Raw genomic sequence first — 27,905 nt, 5'->3', positions numbered from 1 at the left:
CCCGGGTCCCTCCACTAGCTCGGCGTTTCAGCAGCCGTCCATTTCCGGTGGGGGTGCCGCGCCCAGTAAGGGCCCGGAAGTGGGTCGCGCGAAGATTGCTGGGCGGTTCTTGCCGGAAGTGGAGAGCGGCTGATCGCAGTCCGGAGGTGAGGCGGAACTCTGAGGTGAGGGAACGCGGCCGGGTAGGGACGGGGGTCCACTCCGCGGCTCACTGGTCTCTGGAGTTGTTAATGGTCTTACCGACCTATGCGCGTACGGTGAGCGTTGCTGAAGGGGCCATAGCGGAGGCCCTCAGGCCGACCCGGGATCCTGGGCGCGGTCTCTTGAGGTGGGGCCAGGGTGACCAACGGAGCCGGGCTCCTCTGGGGAGGCCCCTCCGCTGGATTTTGCAGTCCTGGCCGTCAGCCTCAGCGGGGGCCTGATTCCTAAGGTGCCCAGACTTAGGCATTCCTAAGGAACCAACGACACCTTAGACTCTTCTCTATGCCCCATCTCGTCCCCATTGCACAGATGGGTAAATTGATCCCCGGGGAGGAGAGGCTGGTCTACGACCGTATAGCGAGTGAGGGAAACAATTGGACTCAAGACCTCAGTTATTTAGATTAACAGCCCCAGGTCCTTCCCACGACTGTTTCCCAGGAACCTCTTTCTTTACCTCTGAGTGGTCTTCCGGTCGGTGTCGAGTCGCGGCGGGCAGCTGCAGGTTAAAGACCACCCGCTGCGTGGAATTTTTTTTTTTTTTTTTTTAAATGCAACCTGTTTGGAATACCTGGGTAGTTTTTCACAAGAGAGTGGGGCAGGTCTTTGTGTTTGCAATCAGATAGCCTCTCCTTCCTCCAGATCCGTTGCTCCTATTCTGAAAGGCTTGTTTAACTTTATTGAAGGTGTTACATACTTCTGGACCTGAAATCAGATGGCTCAGGTTTGGTCTGTCCGCTCTGCTAAGTTTCTGTAGCTGTAGATGCATTAACTTCCTTGAGCCTTATTTTTCTTATCTTTTAAGCGGAGATCTCTGCATATCTCACAGGATTAAATTCAGTCTAACAAATTGTGTTTATTCTGTCAAGCACTCTGCCATATCTAGGGAATGCAGTTTTGGAATAAAAAAAAAAAAAAAAAGCCAGACCTTTGCCGGGACGTTTAAGAAGTAATTATAAATGTGATGAGTGTTAGGAAAGAACAGTGTTGGAAATATATAACTTAGGGCTCAGGAAAATCCCTTCTGCAGAGCAGAATTTAAGATGAATTTTGAAGGATAAACAGCATGAAGCTTGGTGAGAGGACGAGCACCTTTTCAGGCAGAGGTTCGAATCAGAACCGTGTCAGTTGAAGCTCTTTGTAGGGATCCCTGTTCAGCTGAAAAACAGGACAGCCCAGCACATTCATCATTCACCACTCATTCATTGAGCCCTTAATATGTATGAGGTACATACTAAATGAGGCACTTGGCCTGGTGGCCAGGAATACAGCTGTTACCCTGGAGTGTAGGGGGGCAGACAAGTAAATCAGGGATGGCTTGCCATACGCACTGTCACAATGCACTGTGTGAGTACAGGGCTATGGGAGAATAGAGAGAGGAATACCTGAGCCAGACTTCCGAGCTTTGAGGAGGAAATGGGAGGATAAGTCTTGCAAAACTGACTTAGCTGTGTGGTCAGTCTGGAAAAAGGATTTCCAGGCAAAGAGTACAAGTGCAAGGACGTGGAGATCTGGACATGTGAAAGACCATGGCTAATGCAGTGACTGAAATTCTAGTAATGCTTGGAGAAACGGAGGAAGTGGGAAGTGGTGGGTCAGATATAAAGGACCTTGTAAATTGTGCTGCGTAACGTGGATCTTAGGAAAATGATGTGGTCAGATTTATGTTTTAGGAAGTTTAGTTTGTCAAGGCAGAAGGGACATGATGGCAGAGTAGACCAGTGTTGGGAAGCTGTTGCCATAGTCTTGGCCTGAACTGAGACAGTGACCGTGGGAAGGAGAGGAGGGATCGGATTTGAGCAGTATGTATGTATGTATTGTTTTTTAATATGGGGGGAGGGGCAGAGGAAGGGGGATAGGGGATCTGAAGCAGACTCTGCACTGATAGGCTGACAGCGGTGAGCCTGGAACTCACCAGCCAACCAGGAGATTGCAAACTGAGCCGAATTGGGACACTCAACCCACTGAGCCACCTGGTGCCCCTTGAACAGTATTTAAAAGATAGAAACCATAGAATTGGAGGCTGATTATTTATGGAAATGAAGAGGGGTGCCTGGGTGGCTCAGTCGGTGGGGCATCTAACTTTGGCTCAGGTCATGATCTCGCAGTCTGTGAGTTCAAGCCCTCGTTCGTCTCTGTGCTGACAGCTCAGAGCCTGGAGCCTGCTTGGGATTCTGTGTGTGTGTGTCTATCTCTCTGCCCCTCCCCAGCTCACGCTTTCTCTCTCTCTCTCTCTCTCTCTCTCTCTCTCTCTCTTTCTTTCTCAAAAATAAATACACATTTTTTAAAAAAGGAAATGAAGAAATAGAAGTCGTCTAGGATGAGTGCCTGGTTTCTGGCTTAGGGAACTGGGTGGTACCATTCACCAAGGTAGGTAATGTGAGAGGAGGGGGGTAAATTGGGGAGGTGGCATGGAAAGAAAATGAATGTTGGACGTATTTAGTTGGAGGTGTTTGCAGCACATCCAGACAGATGTCGGAATAAGGTATCCCAATTAGAGGAAACAAGAGCAAAGGTGCAGAGGCATATATTCAGTGAAGCACCTGGAGTATCGGAGTTTGCCTGGAGTTTGTGGTGGAAGTAAGACCAGGAAGAAAGGTAGATAGATGCCTGCCAAGTTGTGAAGGGCTTTTGATGCCTCGTTTGAACGCGTTTGGGTTTCATTCAGCAGTTGGCAATTTGCTTATTGTTTGAGTTGCACTGGTCCAGCATAAAGAAATGTCTGTAGGAGGGAAGACATTTTTTTTCTGTAGGAATTGCCTACCTTTTGCTTCACTAGAAATACTTTGTCAGTCAGGTGGACGTAATTTATGTCTGAGAGGAGCTTAAATAAAATGGTAGCAGTGAAAGCATTTTGTCAGGTACAGCCTGTCATGCGAGCCCAGACTGGTGGTAATGTTAAGTTTCAGTGCGTGTATTTTTGCTCTGAGGAGGTTAGCTGTTTAGTTTGCAAAATGGTTTGTTTCCAATCTGAAGGGCGATCTTTTTTCTCACCCCCTTTTTTTGGTTATACATACGTAGGTTTAGCTGCGATTATTTTTGTAACCAGGAACTAAGCCTTGTAAAAGTGACTTCCTCCTTTCGGTTTTCTGTGAAGCACTTGATGCATCTTACAGGTGCCGGGGTGGCTCAGTCGGTTGAGCGTCTCACTTTGGCTCAGGTCATGATCTCACAGTTTGGGAGTTTGAGCCCGGAATCCCCGAATCAGTCTCGCTGTTGTCAGTGCAAGGCCCTTTGTAGACCCTCTGTCAGCCTCTCTCTCTCTCTGCCCCTCCCTGACTCGCCCGCACTCACTCTGTCTCTCTGTCTCTCTCTCTCAAAAATAGACTTTTTTTTTTTTAAAGACGCATTTTACTTAAACGAGCAAATACAAAGTGTCATTGGAAGTTGAACTCTCTAGTTTGAAATTAAAAAAAAATTTTTTAATGTTTATTTATTTTTGAGAGAGAGCGCAAATGGGAGAGGGGCAGAGAGAGAGGAGACACAGAATCCAAAGCAGGCTCCAGGCTCAGAGCTGTCAGCACAGAGCCTGACACGGGGCTCGAACCCACAAACCGTGATATCATAACCTGAACTGAAGTGGGACGAATAACCCATTGAGCCACCCAGGTGCCCCTGTCTGGTTTGAAATTTAATCTGAAGTTGAAATCTGACGATCCTCAAGCCACATCTTGCCCACTCCTAGTGATTATTTGAATTGTCATCATTTTCTTTTTTTTTTTTTTACTTTCTATTAATGTGGCTTTCATACTTCACCTTCTCTCCTACAACCAGTCTAATCTTTTAAAAAGAACCATTTTCATCTTCCCTGGCTTCATATTCCCAAAGAATTAAATCTAAATTCCCTTGTCCAGTTTACAAAATTCTCCACATTAGACCCTTAATTAGCTTTCATTGGATAGTACAGGTTGACATTCTGATTTAGAAAGTCCTGAACCCGTGGCATTTTATTTATATCTCTTGTGCTTCCCTTTTGCTCCTTATTACATTGGAACAGGGTTTCTCAACGTTGGCACAATTGACATTTTAGGCTGGATGGTTCTTCATTGTGGGGTTGGCCTGCCTGCCTGTACATTGTAGGATTTTAGCAGTATCCCTGGCCTCCACCCATCAGATGCCAGTAGCACTTGGCTCCGTTGTGCCTACCAAAGATGTCTCCTGACATTGCCTAGTGTCTCCCGGAGGATGAAATTGCCCTTGATTGAGAACCACTGCATTAGAAAGTATCATAACTATGTTTGTGCAGTGTTATCTCTCCAATTAGACTTTCTAGGGCAGGCTTCATGACCATGCTTAGCACAGTATATACACATCATAAGCACTGGATATCCTGTAGTGAATGAATCATTTTTCATTGAGGCAGCAAGAATCATTGTTTGTTTAAAGGAATTTCTGGGGTCCTTGAAGGACTTTCATTTTTGTTTTTTTCCTCAGAGGGTGTGATCTTGATAGAGAAATGCCTCTGATTAGGCACTCACCCAGAAGGAAGCTTTGGGTTAGTTGACAGTGCAAGTAAGCAGATTTATATATCTCTTACATTGAGGATATATACATTCCTGTTTTATATATCTCTTACATTGAGGATATATACATTCCTGTTTTATTCATGTTGCCTTCTTTTCTTTTCTTTCCTTCTCTTTTCTTCTCTTTTCTTTTACTTATTTTTGAGAGAGAGAAAGAGAGCATGCCACGTGTGCACAAGGGAGGGGCAGAGAGAGAGAGAGGGAGAGAGAGAACCCCAGGCAGACTCCATGCTGTCAGTGCAGAGCCCAACATGGGGCTGGAACTCACAAACCATGAGATCATGACCTGAGCCAAAATCAAGAGCCTGATGCTTAACTGACTGAACCACCTAGGTGCCCCAGTGTTCCTGCATTTAGACAGCTTAGTTTAGTTTATTATTTTTTTAATTTAATTTAAATTTTAATTTATTTTTTATTTTTATTGTATTTAATTAAAAAAAAATTTAACGTGTATTTATTTTTGAGAGACAGAGGTAGAGCGTGAGTGAGGGAGGAGCAGAGAGAGGGGGAGGCACAGAATCGCAAGCAAGTTCCAGGCTCTGAGCTGTCAGCACAGAACCCAACTCAGGGCTCGAACTCACGAACTAGGAGATCATGGCATGAGGGGAAGTTGGATGCTTAACCGAATGAGCCACCCAGGCGCCCCTAGATTACCGTTTATCTTAAATTGCCATTTTAAATTTATTTTAAATTGCCATTATTTTAAATTGTTATAGTTTATGATGTTGGTGCTCAGTGTTTATTTTGATTGTTTAAGTTGTTATAGTTGAATCATCTTTAATGCGACTATAACATTTCACCATGAAACTGTTTCTTTTTGGCATACCGTCATGTAAACTTAATAAAAAGAATCAAAGCTCTAAAAATATCCCTTATTTATAAATAAAGCTTCATTTGCCTTGTATTATGAGACCTGTGTTAAACTTTTCCATTTGACTAGAAAATAGAGTTGAAATGTTTCATGGAAGGAGTGAGCTTGCTTTTTTTGTGTTTTGTTTTGTTTTTCTGCAGAGGTCATTAAAATTCCTATACTTAAGTTTAATTATAGACTTACAGTCACAGATCTTTTCATATCTCTATTTGTAGCTGAATCCTGGCTAGGGACAAATGGCGTCCTTAGATCTATCTTTATTCAACTAGCCAGCTGAAATCAGCCAATGTGCTTTTTCCTTATACAATGTAAAAGTTGCCTGCTGAATGCTCTTACATAGTTGATCTTCGTAATATTCCTTGGGTATAAGAGAGAGGGGAAACCCATGGCCACACAAAGTTGTTTATTTGCCCTGACTGTTGAAGCAGCTAGTTCTAAGTCTGACTTCAGCTTGTACATTCTAACTAGCTTTACTCACTCCTGGAATTTCAGATAGGGCACAGGAGACAAGTGTTGATACTGGATTGGATTCTTTCCCTCACTAGAAGATAGATCTTTCTCTTTTAATCTAAACCTCAGATGGCAGTGACTCAGGCAGTAAAATGTCATTGGTTCCCTCTGAAACCAAATGCTTAAGGAAGAACAGTGGCTTCTGATTTGGGTTAGATTTAGATGGTATCTTTACTGGGGCAAAGCGGTATCTGTTCTTTGGTTTCTGGTTAAAACAGCCAACTTGCACAGTGCCTGGGTGACTCATTTGGTTAAGCGTCTGACTTCAGCTCAGGTCATGATCTCAACGGTTCATGAGTTCGAGTCCCATGTCAGACTCTGTGCTGACAGCTCTGAGCCTGGAGCCTGCTTCGGATTCTGTGTTTCCCTCTTCTCTCTGCTCCTCCCCCACTCGCACTCTGTGTGTGTGTGTGTGTGTGTGTGTGTGTGTGTGTCTCTCTCAAAAATAAACATTAAAAAAAAAAAAAACCATAGGGACACCTGGGTGGCTCAGTAGGTTAAGCATCCAACTTCAAAGCTCAGGTCATGATCTCACGGTCCATGAGTTTGAGCTCTGTGCTGACAGCTCAGAATCTGGAGCCTGTTTCGGGTTCTGTGTCTCCCTCTCTCTCTGCCCCTCTCCTGCTCGCACTCTCTCTCTCTCCCAAAAATAAATAAACATTAAAAAAAAAAATTAAAAAACACACAGCCAACTTGTGTCTCCTGTTAGTATGTCTAGGTTTTACTTTGATGTAGTAGAGCCTAGTGATGAGAACAAGGCTCTAATTCTATATTGTTAGGAGTAGAACTAACTAATGTCTTACAGCTTAGTGGTACCTCAGGAGAGAGATCCTAATGGAACTTGTTTTTGTTTTGTTTTTTAATAAAGAAATTAACTATGTTAAAGAAGGTTGGAAAATGAGGAAATTGTCTAAAACCCCATCACTCCAATGTGACAAATACTGTAAATTTTGTGTTCTATTCAAGTCTTTTTCCGCGGTGCATTCCTTGTAATTAGAGGTCTAAGTTAACGTTGCAGTGAATATCTGCCTGTCACTTTCCCCACATTCGGATTATTTTATTAGGATAACATCTCAGGGACAGAAATACAAAGTCAAGGCCAAAAGAAGCATTTTGAAGCAGATCAGTTGGGCTGCCATAGTATGCAGGCTGACTTGCATAGCTGCTTTTCAGTTTTACTTAAGGGTATGACTTAGAGGAACAACTACCAGACAAAGTAGAAAACATTTAAATGTGACAACTTCGTACTCAAGTAGACATTCATACCACTGGCTTAATTGTCTGGTGAGATGAGACAAGAACTGCAGGAGTAGCCTGGTTCCATTTACTTCTGAACAACTGCCTTGAATAAGCTGGAGGAATTGGGTTGTTTGAATTGTTCGAATGATGAGACTCTGAAGCAGCTTTGGCAGGAATCACTAGCCAATTCTGATTTTTTTCTTGGTTTTAGACCACAAAAGAAATTGCTGGAGAATCCACCTCATAGTTTCTTTTTGCTGTGTGTGATATCCCTCCAAGAGCCTATCCATTCTCATACTTTGTGATATTTCTTTGTGGATAACTTGCAAACACTGTTCTCCAGCCTTGGTCCTTCCCCAAGTTTTATTTCTAAATACTTACCCACTTAGAAGCTTCAGCTCCTCTTCAGACTCTCCTTGTCCAAAACTGACTTCATCTTCTTGCCCCAAATAGTACATGCCAGAAACCTGTTTCTGCCTATAGTGTCATCCTTCTCTTAGGCCCCTGGATTTGCAGTTCGAGTCATCTTTGCTTCCTTTCTGAGTGCTACAGTACTCAATAGTCACTACCACACAGTTAGTACTTGTTCTGTGTTTAATGCACACTTGTTTTGTATGACCTCCAAGGGCAGAACTAAGATCAGTGGGTGGAAGTTGCAGGGAAGCAGATTTTGCCTCCATATAAGGAAGAACTTTTAGTACTTTGAGCTGTCTGAAGGGAATGGGCTGCCTCTAGAAGTCTCGGTTTCCCCACACTGAAGGTGCTTGAACAGAGGTTACCTGGCTAATTGCTGAGAATGTTGAAGGGATTGTTCTGGCATCAGATGGTGTTTTTACAAGATGATTTCTAGAATCCCTCCTAATCCTGGCAGTGAAGGATTCAGTGGAAGGTAGCTTTGTTTCTCCTGCTAGATTAGATTCCCTTGGAACAGGAAAACTATTTTACCACTTAATTCAGGTGCTGGTTACATCGTTACCTAAAACTGATTATTTGTGGGTTAATTGATTCTTTTCCTTTCATTTCCATATCTGGCTGGAGAGTAGATGGTGTAGATTTTTTTTCTTTGGAAATATAAAAAATATTTTTTTCAGCAGCCCTCTCATTTTACAGCTGGATGAATAGCAGCTTTCAACCTTAGACCCTATTAGCTTCCTAGTTCAACCTAACCTAGACCTTAATATTGTCCCATTTTTCCAAATTGCATTGTTTATCAAACAGTACTTGTAAAAATGTTGCTTTCATCATATTGCTCCTTCACTCAAAATCCTTAAATGGCTTCACACTTATCACAACATCAGATTCAGATGCTGCCTGGCTTTCAGTGCCCTTCATTACCTAACCTGCCTTGCTTATCCAGCCATATTTTTCATGATGCTTGATGCTCTATGCAGATTAACCCACATATCATACTTTATGTGCCTAGCCCCCTTATCCTCTCCTCTTTGCATCTGATTGCTCTAGAATGTCTTCCCTTTTTCCTTTTACTTTTTCTATCAGGATGCCCCCCTTTCTCCTGAAACCAGACTATCTCAAGGTGCCTGGGTGGCTCAATTTGTTAAGCATCCGACTTTGGCTCAGGTCATGATCTCACAGTTGGTGAGTTCGAGCCCCGCATCGGGCTCTGTGCTGACAGCTCAGAGCCTGGAGCCTGCTTTGGATTCTGTGTCTCATTCTCTGCCCCTCCCCCACTTGTGTTCTGTCTCTCAAAATTAAATAAAAATGTAAAAACAAACAAAAAAACCCCAGACTATCTCCAGTCCTCACTGATTTCTTCTCAACTCTCAGAACATATAGTAATTTATACAGTGTCATTCAGAACCATACAACATTTTACAAAGAAAAAGCTCCAGTATATAGGCTGATACTGGAACTTTTCCTAATCTAAATGGAGTTAGACAATCTCTAAAAGAACTTTAAAAAACGTGTCACCAGTATTTATCCCATTGGCATTTTCATTTGTGTTGGCCTTCCCAATAAGAATGAAATCTTCTTGGGGCGCCTGGGTGGCTCGGTCAGTTAAGCATCTGACTTCGGCTCAGGTCACTATCTTGTCCGTGAGTTTGAGCCCCGCGTCGGGCTCTGTGCTGACTGCTCAGAGCCTGGAGCCTGTTTCAGATTCTGTGTCTCCCTCTCTCTCTGCCCCTCCCCTGTTCATGCTCTGTCTCTCTCTGTCTCAAAAATAAATAAACGTTAAAAAAAAATTTTTTTTTTTAATTAAAAAAAAAAAAGAAATCTTCTTGAGGGCAGATGCCATTTGCCTTCTATGTCTTCAGTAGCTGCTAAGTACAGTGCCAAGTACAGTACTAAGCACTTTCATTTTATAAGCATCTTCTGTGTGCCTGGTTGTTGTAGGTACTGCGAATTGGTGGGGCTGGTTGGGGGAGGGGAATGGACAGATTCCCATCTAAAGCCTGAATTCTAGCACAACGCATGTAGTGATAACATTTTACATTTAAACTGTATTTTAAGGTTCCCAAAGTGACTGTTCCTCTCCTTTGATCCTTACATCTCTGTGTGCTAGGTAAGGACTCATTAAATGACAGTCCTTTAGTTATACAGTTAATACATGGCAGAGCTGGGACTCAAAGCTTGGTCTCCTGAATCCTAGTTTTTTCTTAGACTTCTAAAATTAGGACTGTTTCCCTTTCTGAAGCTTTTATGATGAATGCCTAAATAGTTGGGATTCTGTACATTCATTTATGGAGGCTTACTTTTAGTTATTGGCTATTGTCAATCAGAAGTGGCAAACAGGGACACCTGGGTGGCTCAGTCGGTTAAGCGACCGACTTCGGCTCAGGTCACAATCTCCCGGTTTGTGAGTTCGAGCCCCGCATCAGGCTCTGTGCTGACAGCTCGGAGCCTGGAGCCTGTTTGGATTCTGTGTCTCCTTCTCTCTCTGCCCCTCCCCCACTTGTGCTCTGTTTCTATCAAAAATAAATAAATGTATTAAAAAATTAAAAAAAAAAGAAATGGCAAAGAACAAGATCAGGCAGGGCTATGGTTTTCTACTTTGGCAACTCTAAATTCTTACGGAAAAGCCTTATTTTAAACATTTGCCTTCCAAATATGTGTCATCTAGCCTATGAAAAAATATTGGTCTCCACAGAGAAAATTGAAAGCAGAGAAATTAAAAGCTGCTAATAATGTTAACTGAAGACACGGTGAAGAGCCCTTGAACCCACAGTAATGTGCTCAGCAAGCAGTAGGGGCTGGATGCTGTGATGAATTGCATAGTCACTTAATTTCTTAAAAGCCATGTGGAGTGGTGGGAAGAGCCTCAGACTAGGATTCGGAAAATTTGTGTTCATGGCCTAGGTTATCTGCCTCTACCCACTGGTTGTTTCATATCTGGAAAGCTTTTTAACTGAGTTTCTTCATTCTAAAGATGGGGATCAGTATCTTCATACCAGACCCTAGAGAATTATTTTAAGTCTTACAAGCATCAGATTGAGGATGTAAAGCACTTACAACTATAGGGGACTATTTTAATTACTGTTATATAATCTAATAAGGTTATTTTCTTATGATACTTGGTTTGAAGATCTCAATATCAGTGTGGTATGTGCCTAAGAAGGTAGCATTTATTTGAAAGATGGGAGTATTTGTAAGATCCTGCAGATAGGCGAAGAGGAAAAAAAAGAAAGGTAAAACAAATCTCCCCAGATTTGTCAGAGAGAGAGAGGAGATAGCCAGACTTGTTTTGAGGGGAGAAAGGTTAAAGAACCTGTAATAACCTACTGTATTTATAGTGCTTACTACATTTATAGTACTGGAATTACAAACACAAGACATGGTCCCTCCCTAGGGTGGCTGGTTGCCTATTAACTATTAAATAAATGATTTTATTTTATTTTTTTTAAAGTTTATTTATTTTTGAGACAGAGAGAGACAGAGCATGAACGGGGGAGGGGCAGAGAGAGAGGGAGACACAGAATTGGAAGCAGGCTCCAGGCTCTGAGCCATCAGCCCAGAGCCCGACGCGGGGCTCGAACTCACGGACCGTGAGATCGTGACCTGAGCTGAAGTTGGACGCTTAACCGACTGAGCCACCCAGGCACCCCTAAATAAATGATTTTAAACCTGTATATTAAATGTGTGGTAGAGGTAAGTGAACAGTGTTATGACCAAATTGGAAATGTTTCTTGGAGAGGTGGTACCTTAGCTGAGTCTTAAAAGGCAGTAGGAATTCTAGAGAGGGGGCAGATTAAGAAGGAAAAGCATACCAAACTGGACAGGCTTCCTGGAGAAGGTAGCACTTGAGCTGAATCTTAATAGGCAAGTAGGATTTATGAGATGGAACAACAACCAATCAGAGTGGATAGCATGAAGCCTCAGAAATGAGAGAAAGCATGATTCTTTCTGGAAAATGAAAGTAGTCCTGGGTGACTATAGTGTGTTTAGAAGGGTGTGGTAAGAGATAAAACTAGAGAAGAGTGGTGGGAGATAAAGCTGGACCAGATATGGAAATCCTTATTTGGACTTTACTCTGAATGTCCTGGGGAGTACTGAATGATATTAAATATAAGGCTATCTTAATTGCATTTGCATTTGGGAAGGATTATGATGGTAATGTGGAGAATGGATAAACAGGGTGTATTTCTGTAATTAGGGGATACTAGCAAGGAGGTTATTGCAGTAATCTAGGAAAAGTCATGAAGACCTGATTTCTGACAATCAGAATGAAGGCAAGGGCATCTATTCATGAGATAAACAAGATAGAGCCTGTGGATTTTGATAACTGACTAGACTTGGGGGAGAAAGAAAGAAGATAATTTAGTTAACTCTTACGGAATTCTTGCTATTTTTCAGGACTGGGTCCAGTACTGCTACATGTATAGTTGACCCTTGAACAACACAGGGGTCAAGGGTGCCAACCTTCACCAGTGCAGTCAAAAATCTATGTATAACTTTTGACTCCTCCCCCCATCCCCACCCCCGCCAATTTAACCACTAATAGTGTACTACTGACCAAAAACCATACTATAAAATAGTTTATTAACACATATTTTGTATGTTATGTATACCATAATACTGTCTTCTTACAATAAGCTAGAGAAGAAATGTTACTAAGAAAATCATAAGGAGGGGTGCCTGGGTGGCTCAGTCAGTCCAGCTTGATTTCGGCTCAGGTCATGATCTCATGGTTGTGGGACTGAGCCCCACATCAGTGAGGAGGCTGCTTGGGATTCTCTCTCTCCACTCTGCAAGCATACACTTTCTCTCTCTCTCTCTCTAAAAAATAAATAAACATTTTTTAAAAAAAATCATAAGGAGGAGAAAATACATTTACAGTATTGTACAAAATTCCTGTGTAAGTGGATCTGCACAGATCAAACCTGTGTTCAAGGGTCAAATGTATTTCCCCTTTATTCTCACTTTAGCCCTTTGGATTTTGTACTGTTGTCTCCATTATATAAATAAGGAAGCTGAGACTCAAAGTTTGCTAACACTCATTAGTCATAGAGCCAATGAGTAGTGTTATTCAAACCCTCAATTATCTGTCTTCTCAAAAGTCCATGCTTGTAACCACTATACTATACGGCCTAATAGTTCCCGGGTTACTAACTTGGTCAATCAGGTGATTGGTAGTAGTGCTGGATTGCTGAGACAGCGGGGGGTGAGGTGTGGGAAGACCATGAGTTGTTTTTGAGACATTTCAGTTTGAGATCCCTTCGGAATAGCCAGGAGGGGTGTCTAGGTGGAAGCTGGATTTCACATTATAAATTCCAGAAGAATGGCTTGAGCTGGATATGCTGCTCTGGGAGTTGTTAGTCTCTACCGTGGTTGTGATCATGCCACTCTGGAAGGAGGCTGGATGGTACTGTGATAATGGTAGTTGAAGGCTTGGGAGTGGACATGACCACCTGAAAAATACGAATATGTGTGTTGGGGTGGAGAATGAGACGCAGTGTGTCTTTTGGTCCCTTCAATTCTGGATATTCTTTCCCGTAACATCTCATATTTCACCCCACCTCTACCCAAAACAAAAAACTAAGTACTGTTCTATGTTTGGTTCATGGTAGAATGAGATTACCTATAAATGATAGCCGTATTATCCTTTTACATTCTGTTTAAGTTAGACAGCAATGAAAGCTTACAAATACAAGCGAAATGTGGGAAAAAAGGAACTGAAATCTCATGAAGCTGTATTACTAAGCTGTTAAGATGGTTAGGTGTTCACCAACCCTGGCAGCCATTAGAGACACTTGTACTATGTTTTCCATGTTAACACTGGCCTCAACCTGGAGCATCCATGATATATGAAGGAATATAACCAGTATATCAAATGTGTAGTAGAGATAAGTGTACAATGTTATGTGGTTGTATCTATTTTTTTTAACATTTTATTTTTAAGTAATCTCTACACCCAACATGGGGCTCAAACTCATAACCCCGAGATCAAGAGTTGCATACTGCACTGACCGAGCCAGCCAGGTGCCCCCAGAATGGGTGGTATCTATTAATGGAAGATAGCTTGGGAGTTTATTGCGTTCCTTGCCTTTTCCTCTGGCATTTATAGAGGGTGGCAGATTATATGTGAATCTGTCCCTGGACAGTCAGTAATTTGAGAACTCAGGTGGCGGTGCATAACATGATTGCTTCTAGTCTGCTCCATTTGTGAGTAGAACAGAGACTTGGAGGCTTCTGCTGCTTCTCCAGGCCAGGGAATGAAAAGGTTTATTTGGTTTACCTTCACATTTTTTTCTTTGATTCTTTTTTAAACAACATTCTCTGGTTGGGCCCAGAGAGACCAGAGCCAACACACTGGGAAAAATGGACAGGGATTGTGTTGTCTTCCTTACTTTGTCTTGTCAGCTGCTTATCTTGTCCACAGGGAGGGCAGTATGTTAGATTGAGATAGTCTGACATGACATCTTTGGGGAAATTGTAATTGCTGTGGTCATTTTAGGCAATTTCAAGGGTGTTGGGTTCATTCAGCTTCAGTTACCTGAATTAATTAATGTTTGGAAGTGGAATCTGCAAGTCAAGGCTTTGACTGAAGCGTCACTGACTGATTTTTGTATCACTTACGGTGTCAACCATTTCATGTGGATGTGTGTTGAAAACATTTAATGATTATGAACTTTCAGAATATTTGTCCCTCTGGAGTTTGGGGATGCTATATTTCAGGTTCATTAACTTCATAAATATTTATTGAACACCTTCTACCTGCCAGGTAGTGGTCTGGATGGTAGAGGATAATAGGCAACAAGCCGGAGAAGTACCTTTCTGTGGTAGAGCTTACTTTCTTTAGGATTTAGACATTGAATGAGACTAATTTCAGATAAATTAGTACTTGTGAAAGATCTGTAAAAAGCTCTTCTGGATGTGTCTATTTTTCCCTACTGCAAATCTGGATCATACCCATCCTCTTTTGTGAAGCTTGGCTCAAGTGGCAGCTTCTCCATGCTATCCTCTCTTGATTCTTTCAGCTGATGCGCTCTTCCCCTTCCTAAAATTCTGTTATTTTCTGCAACGTTCTTGTGTTATCTTCACATATTTTTTTCTATTTGTAGTTGTTAGGGTACACGTCGAATAACTACTGTCAGACTAAGTTATTGAGGGCAGAATAAATACCCTATTCATCTTGGTTTTTGGCATTCCATATGTGGGCAGCAGGATGTTGCAGGAAAAAAACACTGAATTTAAAGCCAGATGACTGGAACTAAAGTGCTGGCTTTCCTATTAACTAGCTATGTGACAGTAGGTAAGTTGTTTAACTTCACTGTAATTACGTTTCCTATCTCTAAAGAGTGTGGTGATTAACCTCCCATTCCTGAGTAGTTGTTGGGAGGCACAAACTGAGATAATATATTGACCATACTGTGTAAATTCTAAATTCTGGCATAAATACTTGGTGTTGTCATAGTAAATATTCAGTAAGTATTTGAAGGGGGAAACATTTGCTTTCAGTGAACACCTTTTCCTGGGTAGCTCTCTTGCTTAATGAGGTCTTGATGATTTTGCAAATATGTTCATCTGTTTTTCATCTGGTTTTATTATTAAATGATTCTGTTCTTCCGAATTGGCATCTTCTTCACCCCGTGAGTATTCTGTCTTTTCTCCTTAGGTGCTATGTACTATTAACACAAGTGACATGTGATCTCCTTTAGCAGGTCGTACATTATGGCTGACATGCAAAATCTGGTAGAAAGATTGGAGAGGGCAGTGGGCCGCCTGGAGGCAGTATCCCATGCCTCTGACATGCACTGTGGCTATGGAGACAGTGCTCCAAAAGGTAAGCAATATGCAGCACAGCAGAATACTTTGAATGAAGACTCTGTCTTGGCCTGAAATTTTTCTGTCGTAGGGTATTCTCTCCTTTGGAGCTAACTTCCCAAAATGCTTAATCTGCTAAGTTCATCGCCTGTGAACAGATAAGAGAGGAAGTGACTTGTGCAGGGAGGCCTGTGGTTATTTTAACATAAGAACTTCCTGCTTGTGTGATATTTCCTGTTCTTTCTTTAGCAAAATGACTCTAGTGTAAGTCGAGTGACAAGTGATATTAAAACTCTCTCTGTCCAAATGATTGGCAAATTAGCCATTTTGTATATGCACCAAATGAATCATAGAATGTTAGAGCTAAAAGGGAGATTGGGGTTTTTTTGTTTTTGTTTTTGTTTTTCATTTTAATTTTATAGATAAAGTCAAGCTCGGGGAGGAAAAGGAACTTAGGGTCACACAGGCAGTTAGTGGTGGTACTGGAACTAGAACCCAGGTTTCCGGACTCGTGTTCCGGTATTCTGTCTACTGTATTACCTTGCTTCTCCACTTTCATGTGGAAGTGCTTTTTAAAAATCATCTTTCTGGTGCATGACTGATCCTTTGTGGTGTGTGTCTCTGTCTAGCAGGAGCAGCTCCATATGTGCAAGCATTTGACTCACTGCTTACCGGTCCTGTGGCAGAGTACCTGAAGATCAGTAAAGAGATTGGGGGAGATGTGCAGAAACATGTAAGGATGTATTGCCCCTTTTCCCCCTCTTTTAAGGACTGGTGGTGGTCTTCAAATCCAACTCCTTCTTGGTTTAAGAGTCCCTTGGCTCCTTCCCTTTTACCTTCACTGAGGAGCTCACTCCAGGCACTGGAACAGTTCCTCAGATTTTTCCAGGCCCTCTGCTTTGATCACATTTACTGTGTGGGCTTCTTTTATGCAGGTAACTTGCTTGGTGCATAAACTATGGCTTGGTTCATCTCTATAGTGAGAACATTCTACCATTCTGATCCCAACATGTTATATAACCAAGCCTAGGGTGGCTTATGCAAAGGAGTCATAGTCATGACTTAGCGTTTATAAAACTATGCTCGATAGTTATTAGTTATGCTAATGTGAGTTATTTTCACACTTAGCTCACAGCAGGAATGTGAAGTAGGCAGTGACAGGTGCCTCTCCACCCACCTCCCTTCATATGCTGCCACCTACATCGTCACCACCCCCACACTCACATATATATTCTGTATCTTTCTTTGGGACCCAGGATCTTTCTCCTAGTCCTGAATGGTCCTCTATAAGCAATAACCATGTTTAGGATCTTCCTGACCCTTCAGCAAGACTGGTTGCTTGATCTTTGGAAGGTCTATTTTGAGCCTCTCCTGTGCCATCTGTTGGCAGTGGTGTTAGCTCTAGTGAGTGGGACTGGGACTTAGATACAAGAGTGGGGGCTTGCATTTTTTACTTTATGCAGTTTGTCACACTTAAAAGATTTAAAAACATGTATCACGTACACGTTCTAAAAATGCAAATCTAGAAAAAACAGGTTACCTTATTTGAAATTTTCTATTTAGATAGTGCCTGTAGACTTATGTTTCTTAAACTCCTTTGACCATGACGGTCAGGAAGAAAAAATGTATTTGTGACTGAGTCAGAAGCTTCACAAAGCAGTCTTACCTACTTGCGTGGCACTCTTTTTTTTTTTTTTTTTTAATCTGTGAATGGGTCATGACCCAACCTTTGAGAAACAGCTATAACCTAAAGGAGTAAATACCTTGGGAATTTGGGCATCAATTTGGCCTTTGCTTTGACTTCCACCTCTAGTTTTTGAGAAAAGAGCCTTTTTGGTGATGCGAGACAAGAGGGATTTTTCAGTGCCCTTCATATCGCACTGTGTGTACAGTTGCTAACTTGATTTCATCTAAAGCTGACCCTAATTGCCTTCATTTCCCGGATGTGTATCCCTGATTAGTTGCCACGGGAACGGTGGTACCTGTAATCCTTCTGCCACTCCCTGGAAGTGGAGTACCTGAGGAAAGCAACAGGAAGTTCCCGGGTTGCTACCAGACCACATGGAAGTGGAGGTTTCGGGTTCTTCTTATCAGGACCCTCTCCAGTTGTAATGTGGCGAGAATAACTGATTCTTCTCCTTTCCGGCAGGCGGAGATGGTTCACACGGGCCTGAAGTTGGAGCGAGCTCTCTTGGTTACAGCCTCTCAGTGTCAGCAGCCAGCAGGCGTAAGTTCACTGCTACTTGGTTTCCTTGTGGCTTGATGCTCAGGATGGGTTGAGAGGTTTCTGCCAAGTACGGCGACATGCTAAAAAGACCCTCAGCCTCGTGTGCGTTCACACCAAGTCCCAGAAGTAGTCAGACTTAAAGTGCCATATGAGAATGTGCCATTCAGTATTTATTGGACTCTACTGGTTTTTTTTCCCCCATCCTTTTTACTTGGGACTGTAGTTACTCCTGGACTTCGCTGCTTCTCTCAATAGACAGCCTTTTTTAACCTCTTGGCTGAGGCCAAATTCATCATATTGTCCCGTAAGGCCTTGGGTCAGAGAGTAGTTCTCTTGCTTCACTGTGACTGGGCTTTAGTAATGCTGCTGTGGAGACCCTAAAACTCCTAAAGTACTGCTTCTTCCCTCATCTTTCCGTGGTGGAGATCTCCCTTGAAGTGTACTCCTACCTCAAAATTTTATGCTACCAAGGTGTGAGAATCAATTAGAGGAAATAGATTTTTCTCACAACCAAAGATTTTAGTTTTGTTCTATCTCTTTGTTTTTTAAATGTTTATATATTTTTGAGAGAGAAAGAGTGAGTGAGCGTGCACGCGCTCCAGGGGGCATGGGTGCAGAGAGAGAGAGAGAATCCCAAGCAGGCTCCAAACTGTCAGTGCAGAGCCTGACATGGGGCTCAGTCTCACGAACCATGAGATCATGACCCGAGCCGAAACCAAGAGTCAGATGCTTAACTGACCGAGCCACCCAGGTGTCCCTATTTCTTCTTTAGGCATTTGGCTTTTCATGGCAGAGAGGTAACGAAGCAGGTCTTCCTGCGACTCTTGTGTTTAAAACCCCTGGACCCTCAGCATGCCTAAATAATATAAAAATAGTTTAAGATAATGTTAAATATATTAGACTTTAATTCTTAATCTGTCTTGAATGGTTAAGGCATTTTTTCGAAACCTTTTCTCCAAACCCACACTTTCCACAACAAATCAGACAGCTGAGATACAATTATATTTCCCTTGTTCTAGACTAGGGATTGATAAACTACCGCCTGCGGGCCAAATCTAGCCTGCCATCTAGTTTGTAAGTGAAAGATTTTTGGAACACAGCCATGCCCATTCTTTCAAGTATTGTCTGTTGCTGCTTTATGCACTATAATGGCAGAGTTGAGAAACTGTAGCAGAGACCATATGTCCTGCAAAGACTGAAATAGTCACTGTGTGGCTCTGTAGAGAAAGTTTGCGGACTCCTGTGTTAGACTGTTTTCATGCTGTGATCTGAGAATTGCAATGTTCAGGAAACTGAGCTTTGGAGAAAGGGTAAAACATGGAAACACAAGATTCATCCATTTTGCTAAGCTGCCAGCTCAAATGCCAAGCCCTCTATTTGCATTTGTTTCATCAGATCTCTGCTCAGCAGCTGCTATATAGCTAGCAATGTGTGAGGGTTATAAAGATTATAAAAGAAGGCTGAGACAAAGCCCTGGTATTTGAAAAGTTACTGAGAAATTTTGAAAAACATACTCACGTGGATCCACTAACAGTTTGTGTTGGTGCATGATAAGGTGCCAGAATTGGTTATGCTGACAATTAATGCTGTAGGAGGCCAGTGTGGCTGGAGTTGAAGGGCTGTTCCTCATGAAGTATAAGGAATATTTGGATGAAAAGAAAAAGAAGAGACCATCGTGAGTAAAGGCTCAGAAATGAGATAGTATCTCCTACTAGTGGGGCAGAAAAGAGACCAGTGGCTGAAATGGTAGAATTTTGTGGTATAGATGAGGTAAGGGTCCTGATCATGAAGAGCCACCAGATCTAGCCTGAGGAGGGTGAGGTGAGGAGCAGTGTTGTAGCCATATGAATCTGTGCAGGATGAGTACAAAGTTTATTTGGGTGTTCATTATACAGCCCATGAATTCTTGCCTGCAAGGTCCAAGTTGACAAACGCCTAAAGCTTTTGTGGAAAGACTAACCCGAATCTTCCCCTGCATCTCTTCCTAGAATAAACTTTCGGATTTGTTGGCACCCATCTCCGAGCAGATCCAAGAAGTGGTAACCTTCCGGGAGAAGAACCGAGGCAGCAAGTTGTTCAACCACCTGTCAGCTGTCAGCGAAAGTATCCAGGCCCTGGGTTGGGTGGCTGTGGTGAGCAGCGCAGCTTCCTTGGGAGGGAAGGGATGGAATGAAAGAGGTAAGGGGACATGGCTGGAGAGGCTCTGAGTCACTGACCGCTGCTGTTTCTCTAGGCTCCCAAGCCTGGTCCCTATGTGAAAGAAATGAATGACGCTGCCATGTTTTATACAAACCGAGTCCTCAAGGAATACAAAGATGTGTAAGTCCAGCCTTTTCTTAAGGGGTACAGGACACGTCAGCTGATTACTTGCCGGAGTAGCATTTGGGGGTTAAGGCTGTTGTGTTGGTTCTCCATCCCAGGGCTGCTTTCTCAGAAGTTTTATAGATACTGGCTTATAGAGGCTGCATCTGCAAGCAGGAAGTGTTTCTCCTTTCACTTCTGCTTTTTCTCCAAAGGGTTTGTAGAGCCCCTTTTAGTCTTCTCATCCTTACCCTTCCAGGTTTAGGAAGTTTTGCTGGAGATAAAATGGACAAATGCCCTTTAATTTGCCTGTTTAGACAAGGTAGATTTTGTTCCTTTGTTGAGAATTTCTAATTGGCTTAGGGACAAAAGGTTCGGTAAGATTTACTCGGAAATCACCCTGACTATTCACGTAGTCGGGTAAAGTGAGAAGGCAGCTGTCTGGTGAAGCACGTGTATCATGTAAGAGGAGGGGAGTCTCTGTATGTCTAACCACGTATGTTCACCAGTCCTAACTGACTTCTCCATTGCTGGTTTTGAGCTGGAGTGACTGCAGGCAGCTATCACTCAGCTGCATAATTACCCAAACCCTTCCTTTCTTCTGTCAGTCATCAGTCAACCAACATTTGTTGAGTAACTACTGTGAAGGAATAGCTTCGTGTGTGTGAAATAGGTCTCAGAACACCAGGCACTTCCTTGATCCCTCCTTCCAGCAACCTGGAGTTAAGCATCGCAGTGTTTTGACTTAACCTGCCTTTAAACTCCACACTTCACAGTTGAGCAAATTAGGTCTTGTGATAAATAGGCATAAAGTCTTCTAATATATAAGAAGAACCATAATTCAGTGCTCTTTCTATAATCTAATGCTGATTATTTCCTCCAGGGAAGTTTTAAATTTTTGGTGGGAGGGGCATACTTTGACATAAGGCACTGTGGTATAAGGCAGTTGAGTTTCTTGAAGTCCTAGAGTTCCACAGTGATGTGCAAGGGACCTTCTATCATATAGCTTCATGCACAGAATGCCTGCTTTTATTAGTTTTGTATATTAGGTTCTCCCTAAGGTATACTTTGAAAAATATGGTTTGTTATACTTAAAAAAGTTTGAAGAATACTGCTATAAGAGATAGAAAGAGATATAATCTGGAGTCCCTATCCTAATGGACTTTAGTCTAATTAGGGTAATAGCATAGGTTAAAAAAAAAGAAAAGTAAAGCTCAGTTGTGATAGAAAAGCTGCCATTGAGCAAAACCACACCACAGGTGGGAGGATATGAGTTCACAGATAGGAGGGGTTCTGGAATCACTATGGTAATGTGCCCTGACTGTGGTGAGTTTCTCTTTAATTCTCCTAGTGATAAGAAGCACGTGGACTGGGTCAAAGCTTACTTGAGTATATGGACAGAGCTACAGGCTTACATTAAGGAGTTCCATACCACTGGACTGGCCTGGAGCAAAACGGTTAGTGAGCCTTTCTTCCCTCCCTCTATCCCTCCAGGACAGGGGTCCACAAGTTTCTTAGACTTTGGTGCTACCAAGGTCCAAGAAGGAATGCTAGTCTTTACAGTGGAGAGTAGAAAGAAAAGGGGAGAAAAAAGAAAAGTGTGAAGAAAGCAAGGGTCAGAGAAGAATATCCAATTCTATTCAGTTTCAGTACACATGGGTCAGAGATAGTGATTGGGCTGGAGGGGAGCCAGAAGAACGAGTTACATTATCGCAACCCTCCAGACGCTTAAAAACAGAGACAGAAAACCCCTAAATACAAGTCAACAAGTAAAATACTGTGATAAAGATATAGACGACAGAGTAAGAGGGAGTGTGAGTCTCACTGGAAGAGACTGTACTTTCAACAGGTGTTCTCTGATCTGGGACATTGCAAATAGAGAACAGTGAGAAGTGGGAGAAGTGGGAATACTGGCAAACGGCATAGCTTAAACAGAGTACATGTAGAGTAAATGTACAGATTGGTCATCTCTGGCTTCAGTTGAAGGAGAGAGTCCAATTTTTAGGATAAAAGGCTGGAAAGGAAGGTTGATTGTGACTTTTGAGCAAGAGAGTAATAACGATCAGACTTGTCCTTGAGAGAGTCTCAGTATATAGGTTAGGGGTAAGGGCTCCTGCTCAGACCATGGAGGTGCTGATGGTGCTAGGAGCTGGTACAGAAGAATTTGCAGAAGCTATAAAAGGTAATAGGTTTGATGAGCTTGAGGGCGTTAGACTCAAGAAGATTGAAGAGTCAAGCTTGGATGGCAATGTCTTTTACTGAAATAGAAACAAGGGGGTGATTGTACAGGTAGAGGAGCAGGCAGGAGATGATGACATCAGCCTTGGACTTGTTGAGGCTGAGGTACTGGTGACACACGAAGTTGATTTGCAAAACTGTGGGTCAGAGCTGGAATCGGGTAGAGGGCAAAGGAATGATGTGAAAGTTGAAAAATGGAGCTGAATTGGATCTTTGGGAAAGGGTAAGAGGGAATAAAACCCCTTTGGGTGTGGATAGGGAGCATGAATCCTAGCGTCAAGGGCTACAGTGGGTACCCCATGTCCTAGAACATGTGTAGGACCCTACTGGGAATGGTACAGAAGGGAAGAGATCATGGCTGTGTTACCTGCCCTTATTGTTCCAGGGGCCTGTGGCAAAAGAACTGAGTGGATTGCCATCTGGACCTTCTGCTGGATCGGGTCCTCCTCCTCCCCCACCAGGCCCACCTCCCCCACCAGTCCCCACCAGTTCTGGCTCAGATGAGTCTGCTTCCCGCTCAGCACTGTTTGCGCAGATTAATCAGGGGGAGAGCATCACACATGGTAAGTGAATATTTTGGCAAGAAGAGTTGGTACAATAAGTTGTTTGGGCCTGATCTAATCAACTAGAGACCTGACGGTCTGCAAAAACAGAACCCTGGTTTGTGTATGGGAGAATTCATTTGGGTGTCACTATCCTTCAAGTTGCCCAAAGGGACATAAAGCTGGCTTAAATGGAAATTGAAAGTGGGTGATTATAGTTGGGGGAAGCCTTCTGCCCCATAAGCAGATGACTTAATATTAAGTGGCATATATAGAGTACCCTAGTGTGCCGAGGCATGGTACTGGCAGTTCACCCTAGAGCCTTTTCTGTGTTACCACATGCTTTCTTTGGGAAGTCATCCTGGGGGTGGAGAGGGGGGCATATATTAGCCATGGAAATTTGCATAAGAATTACCAATATTGGGGGGTGCCTGGGTGGCTCGGTTGGTTAAGCATCCAACTTTGACTCAGGTCATGATATCACAGTTCAAGAGTTTGAGCCCCGCACTGGGCTCTGTGTTTGACAGTGCGGAGCCTGCTTCGGATCCTCTGTCTCCCTCTCTCTCTGCCCCTCCCCAGCTCTTACACTTTCTCTCTCTCAAAAATAAACATTTTAAAAAAATAAATATAATTACCAATGTCAGGATAGAGAAAGTTGACACCCTTATATATAGAAGGTGGAAGTCTAAATTATACAGCCCTCTTCTAGGAATCTACCCGTAAAAATATCTAAAACAAAGACCAACTACTATATATTATTTGCAGTAGCTAAAAATGGTATAACAACCTAAATATCCAACAGTAAGAGAAATGGTTAACTGTGGTATATCCTCTTAATGGAATACTAAGCAGCCATTAATTAATGCCTTTCTTTACAGGGAACCATGCAGTGTTTAAGAAAAAATCTAGTACTTATACTACAGCCACAGGGAGTGGTGGAGCTGAAAGGGCCAGTCAGTATTCGTTAAATAAATTGGGCCATATTTAAGAGGAAGACATTTATCCGCCTACAGTGGGAAAGTGATTGTGGAATCTGCTCCTTAAAAAAATTTTTTTTTTTCTTTTTTTTAGAAACTAGGTTTAGGGGCGCCTGAGTGACTCAGTTGGTTACGTGCCCAACTCTTGATTTTGGCTCAGGTCATGATCTCATGGTTCTTGGGACTGAGTCCCATGTTGGGCTCTGTGCTGAAAGCGCAGAGCCTGCCTGGGATTCTCTCTCCCTTTCTGTCTGCTCCTCCCCCCCAATAAATAAACAAACATTTAAAAAAAACTGTAGGTTAACATGAGAAAGTTTTTTTAAGTGTTAACTCGTTAAACCAAACTTGTTAACAGTGTACATGGTTATAACCAAATAAAAAACGTTTATCAATAGGAAAACTGGTGGAAGGAGATTTCAAATGCAAACACTGAAGTAGGAGGTGCGGTAGGTTAGCTGTGGGTGAGGTTTCTTTCCTTTTACCAAATTTGCTTTACTATCACATATTTTTTCTTCTTTTGCTTTAAAAACTGTACATATTTTGTGAATATATATTTGGTGTATGTCTTTCTAGATCTTTTTCTGTGCATTCATATATCCTTTCCTCCCATATGCACATAAGTCTGTATTTTATTTTATTTTTTAATGCAACTGTATAATCGTACCTTGGGGTAGAAGGGAAATTCTAAAAGTGCTTCTCCAAAACCTTTGTTTAAGAGAACATCTCAGAGCCCTGGCTTTTGACTTTTTGTTAAGTTTTTGTTAAGGCAGTTAATTCTGAGAACAGAAGTTGGTTCCTGCCTCAGCCCAAAGCCGTGGTACGAAGGATGGGCACAAGGCAGCTGTTGTTCTTACAGCCCTGAAACATGTATCTGATGACATGAAGACTCACAAGAACCCTGCCCTGAAGGCTCAGAGTGGTCCAGTACGAAGTGGCCCCAAACCATTCTCTGCACCTAAACCAGGAGTCAGCCCGTCCCCCAAACCAACCACAAAGAAGGAGCCACCTGTACTTGAACTGGAGGGCAAGAAGTGGAGAGTGGTGAGTTAAAAATGCCAGGACTGGTTTGCTGTTAAGGTCCGACTTTGCCTCAGGTCACGATCTCGCAGTCTGTGAGTTTGAACCCCACGTCGGGCTCTGTGCTGACGGCTCAGAGCCTGGATCCTGCTTCAGATTCTGTGTCTCCTTCTCTCTCCGCCTCTTCCCTGTTTTTTTTTTCTGTCTCTCTTTTTCTGTCTCTCCCTTGCTGTTTTTCTCTGTCTCTCAAAAGTAAATGTTAAAAAAAAAAAAAAAATATATATATATATATATACACACACATATATATACGTAAATGTATATGGAGCACAGCCAAATGAGTGCAGGGTCTTGGGTTAGATTACAAGAACAGAAGTTTGGGATAGCCTGTTTTGGGGGGTAGTGTGTATTAGTGATGACATTCCTAAAAGCGGTCTCTCTTTAACAGGAAAATCAGGAGAATGTTTCCAACCTGGTAATTGATGACACAGAGCTGAAACAGGTGGCTTACATATACAAGTGTGTCAATACAACATTGCAAATCAAGGGCAAAATTAACTCCATTACAGTAGGTGAGTTTTTGTCAGTCCTAGGCCCCGTCCTAGAGCCTGAGAGAGCTGGAACCATATCTACCCTGTTCCTAAAGGTTGTTAAATTTAAAGTTGTACTGTTGACCTGCTCCCTTTCTTCTCCTAGATAACTGTAAGAAACTCGGTCTGGTGTTCGATGACGTGGTGGGCATTGTGGAGATAATCAATAGTAGAGATGTCAAAGTTCAGGTAACTTGATATCTTGGCTCCTTCCTTTGGCCCCTGAGGAATTAATTGAAAGACATGGCTGACCCACAGATGTTGCTGTGGTGGGAATCTGATTCTACTGAGTCTGTAAGCTGAGCTGCTTTGGTGGCAGGAGAGGAGTTGGCTTTTACAGCGAGGCCTTTTCCAGCACCCATCCCAACCCACCTCTAGTATCCGGTGTCTGCTGTGCACTTGCGAGCCTTTCATGTAGTTGCTGAATCACGTGAAACAGTGAAAGCTTCTTCCTGAAACTTCCTGTTGTTCTCCACAGCTACTGGGACTCAGCACTTTGGGTTTTCTCTGCAGGTAATGGGTAAAGTGCCAACCATTTCCATCAACAAAACAGATGGCTGCCATGTTTACCTGAGCAAGAATTCCCTGGACTGCGAGATAGTCAGTGCCAAATCTTCTGAGATGAATGTCCTCATTCCTACAGAAGGCGGTGACTTTGTAAGTTCCTTGATCTCTTTGGTAATATGATCTCAGAACGGGGGACTGAAGATCACTTGCGCTGGAGGCTGGTTCATGGTCATTCGGTACTGAGTGGGTCCAACCTAGCAATACACACCTCGAGCAGCCATAAGTAGGAGGTAGTCACATGAAGTAGAGCTCCGGGTTGAGCAGATGCTCAGGTAGCAAAAAGGAATGGGACGGAGTCATCGCCCCCTATTGGACTGGCGCCGCGAAGTCCTGTACCTGCTCACTGTGCCTCACGGGTGTAACTAAGATTGCTGATTCAGGAACAGTAGGAAACAAACTTAAACCTCTGTCTGGCTGGCTTTGGAGCCTTTGTTCTCATTCCTACACCGCTCCTCCGGGACGGCGGTGGCAGGGTGGCAGGTAGTGGGAGATGTGGTGCTGCTGGTTACAGAGCCAGCCTGTTTACTGGCGGTTCAGTTTCACTCTCAGGACCGCCTTCTTGCTCTAATAGTTTAGTGGAAGCAAGCATTGAGAGAAAAGTGTAAGATTTAACCCCAGCTTCTTTTGGAGCTTGGACTTGGGATTTAAACCCGTTTTGTTTGTTTGTTTGTTTCCAGAATGAATTCCCAGTCCCTGAGCAGTTCAAGACCCTATGGAACGGGCAGAAGTTGGTCACCACAGTGACAGAAATTGCTGGATAAGCGAAGTGCCACTGGGTTCTTTGCCCTCTCCCTCACACCGTGGGATAAATCTGTATCAAGACGGTTCTTTTCTAGATTTCCTCTACCTTTCTGCTCTTAAACCGCTTCTCTGCTCTGAGAAGCACAGCTACCTGCCTTCACTGAAATATACCTCAGGCTGAGATTTGGGTGGGAGAGCAGGTCAGTTGATCTTCTGCAGGAAGGTGCGGCTTTTCCCTGTCAGCTCAACCACACCACCAGTCCATTCTTAAGGAACTGCACACCAGGACTGCTGTGTTTTAGCTTTCAGCCTTTGGGGGTTATTTGACCAACAAACAGTCATTGGGGAAGAATAAAGCGGTCCCCAGGAAGCAACAGATCAGAATGTTCACACAAGTTCATCTTTTTCTAACAATGCCCACGAAGGTAGCAGAGGCTGGTGTGATTCTAGCTGGTTCTTCTAACCAAACTAACTTTTCACTGTTGACAGGCGAGGCAGGGGTCGCACTGGACCAAAGGCTGAAGCCTGGCCATCTAGCATTCCGAGCAAAATTGATTCCTGTAGGCATTCCTTTTATTCTGCATTCCATCCTGGGTCTGCCTGAACCTGAGAGAGTAGGTTGTCCTGTATCGGCTGCTGGGTAGAGCCCTGCACCCAGGCCAGCTAAAGGAGTCTTGGACCCTTTCTTTCACTGGGATCCCTGCCCAGCACCTTCCTACAGAGACGACTTAAAAACAAAACAAGACAAAACAAACAAGGAAACTACACCATTCCAAGGAATCTGGAATTCCTTCCTTCTTCCATGCTAGGTGCCTGCCCTCCGTCTTCACTGCCTCCTTTGCCCTGTCATGCCCAACTGCTTTTGGTTTCTGTCCAGGCACCTGAACAAAGGACTAAAATCTCCACTGCAGCCTGGTTTTAGGTCTTGTGTAAGAATCTTGCACAGCATTGCTAATGTAAATTACAGTTTTTCTCTCTAGGACACTTACCAAAATATGCAACTTTTTTTGGTGGGAAGAGAGATTGTCCTGTGACTTCTACCCATTTCCTGAGGCCTGTGGAAATAAACCTTTATGTACTTAAAGTTATACAGAAAATAGAATAAAATTAATACCAAACTTGCTTAGTATTTATTGGTGGTATT

The 27,905-nt window shown here is 42.9% G+C and overlaps 1 protein-coding gene across 6 annotated transcripts; it reads left to right on the top strand.

Moving 5' to 3' along the window:
- The first annotated feature begins 30 nt into the window (after positions 1 to 30).
- Positions 31 to 27,883, top strand: CAP1 (cyclase associated actin cytoskeleton regulatory protein 1). 6 transcript variants are annotated; one of them, XM_019429098.2, is made up of 13 exons: positions 31 to 146; positions 15,456 to 15,580; positions 16,191 to 16,294; positions 17,711 to 17,788; positions 19,777 to 19,920; positions 20,022 to 20,107; positions 21,441 to 21,546; positions 22,713 to 22,890; positions 24,703 to 24,887; positions 25,312 to 25,435; positions 25,560 to 25,642; positions 25,967 to 26,110; positions 26,698 to 27,883. In XM_019429098.2, exons 2-13 carry the CDS (start codon positions 15,469 to 15,471, stop codon positions 26,779 to 26,781), a joined length of 1,428 nt encoding a protein of 475 aa, XP_019284643.1. In that variant the 5' UTR covers positions 31 to 146; positions 15,456 to 15,468; the 3' UTR covers positions 26,782 to 27,883. The 6 variants fall into 6 exon arrangements, with proteins under 6 accessions (XP_019284643.1, XP_019284642.1, XP_019284639.1 ...); XM_019429097.2 differs by having other exon boundaries at positions 33 to 146; positions 15,459 to 15,580; XM_019429094.2 differs by having other exon boundaries at positions 46 to 164; positions 15,459 to 15,580.
- Positions 27,884 to 27,905: the final 22 nt, after the last annotated feature.

Source organism: Panthera pardus, unplaced genomic scaffold, assembly GCF_024362965.1.
Source record: "Panthera pardus isolate Hobbes unplaced genomic scaffold, ASM2436296v1 HiC_scaffold_11, whole genome shotgun sequence".
In the NCBI taxonomy this organism is placed as follows: Eukaryota; Metazoa; Chordata; class Mammalia; order Carnivora; family Felidae; genus Panthera; species Panthera pardus.
The sequence above is the reverse complement of the archived record's forward strand: the minus strand, read 5'-3'. Positions and strand labels throughout refer to the sequence as shown.

Bases quoted from the DNA above. Each gene is read 5' to 3' on its own strand.
- CAP1 (XM_019429098.2), top strand. From the start codon at position 15,469: ATGGCTGACATGCAAAATCTGGTAGAAAGATTGGAGAGGGCAGTGGGC. The intron at 17,789-19,776 runs GTAAGTTCACTG...ATCTCTTCCTAG, and splicing joins AGTGTCAGCAGCCAGCAGGC to AATAAACTTTCGGATTTGTT. The intron at 21,547-22,712 runs GTTAGTGAGCCT...TTATTGTTCCAG, and splicing joins GACTGGCCTGGAGCAAAACG to GGGCCTGTGGCAAAAGAACT.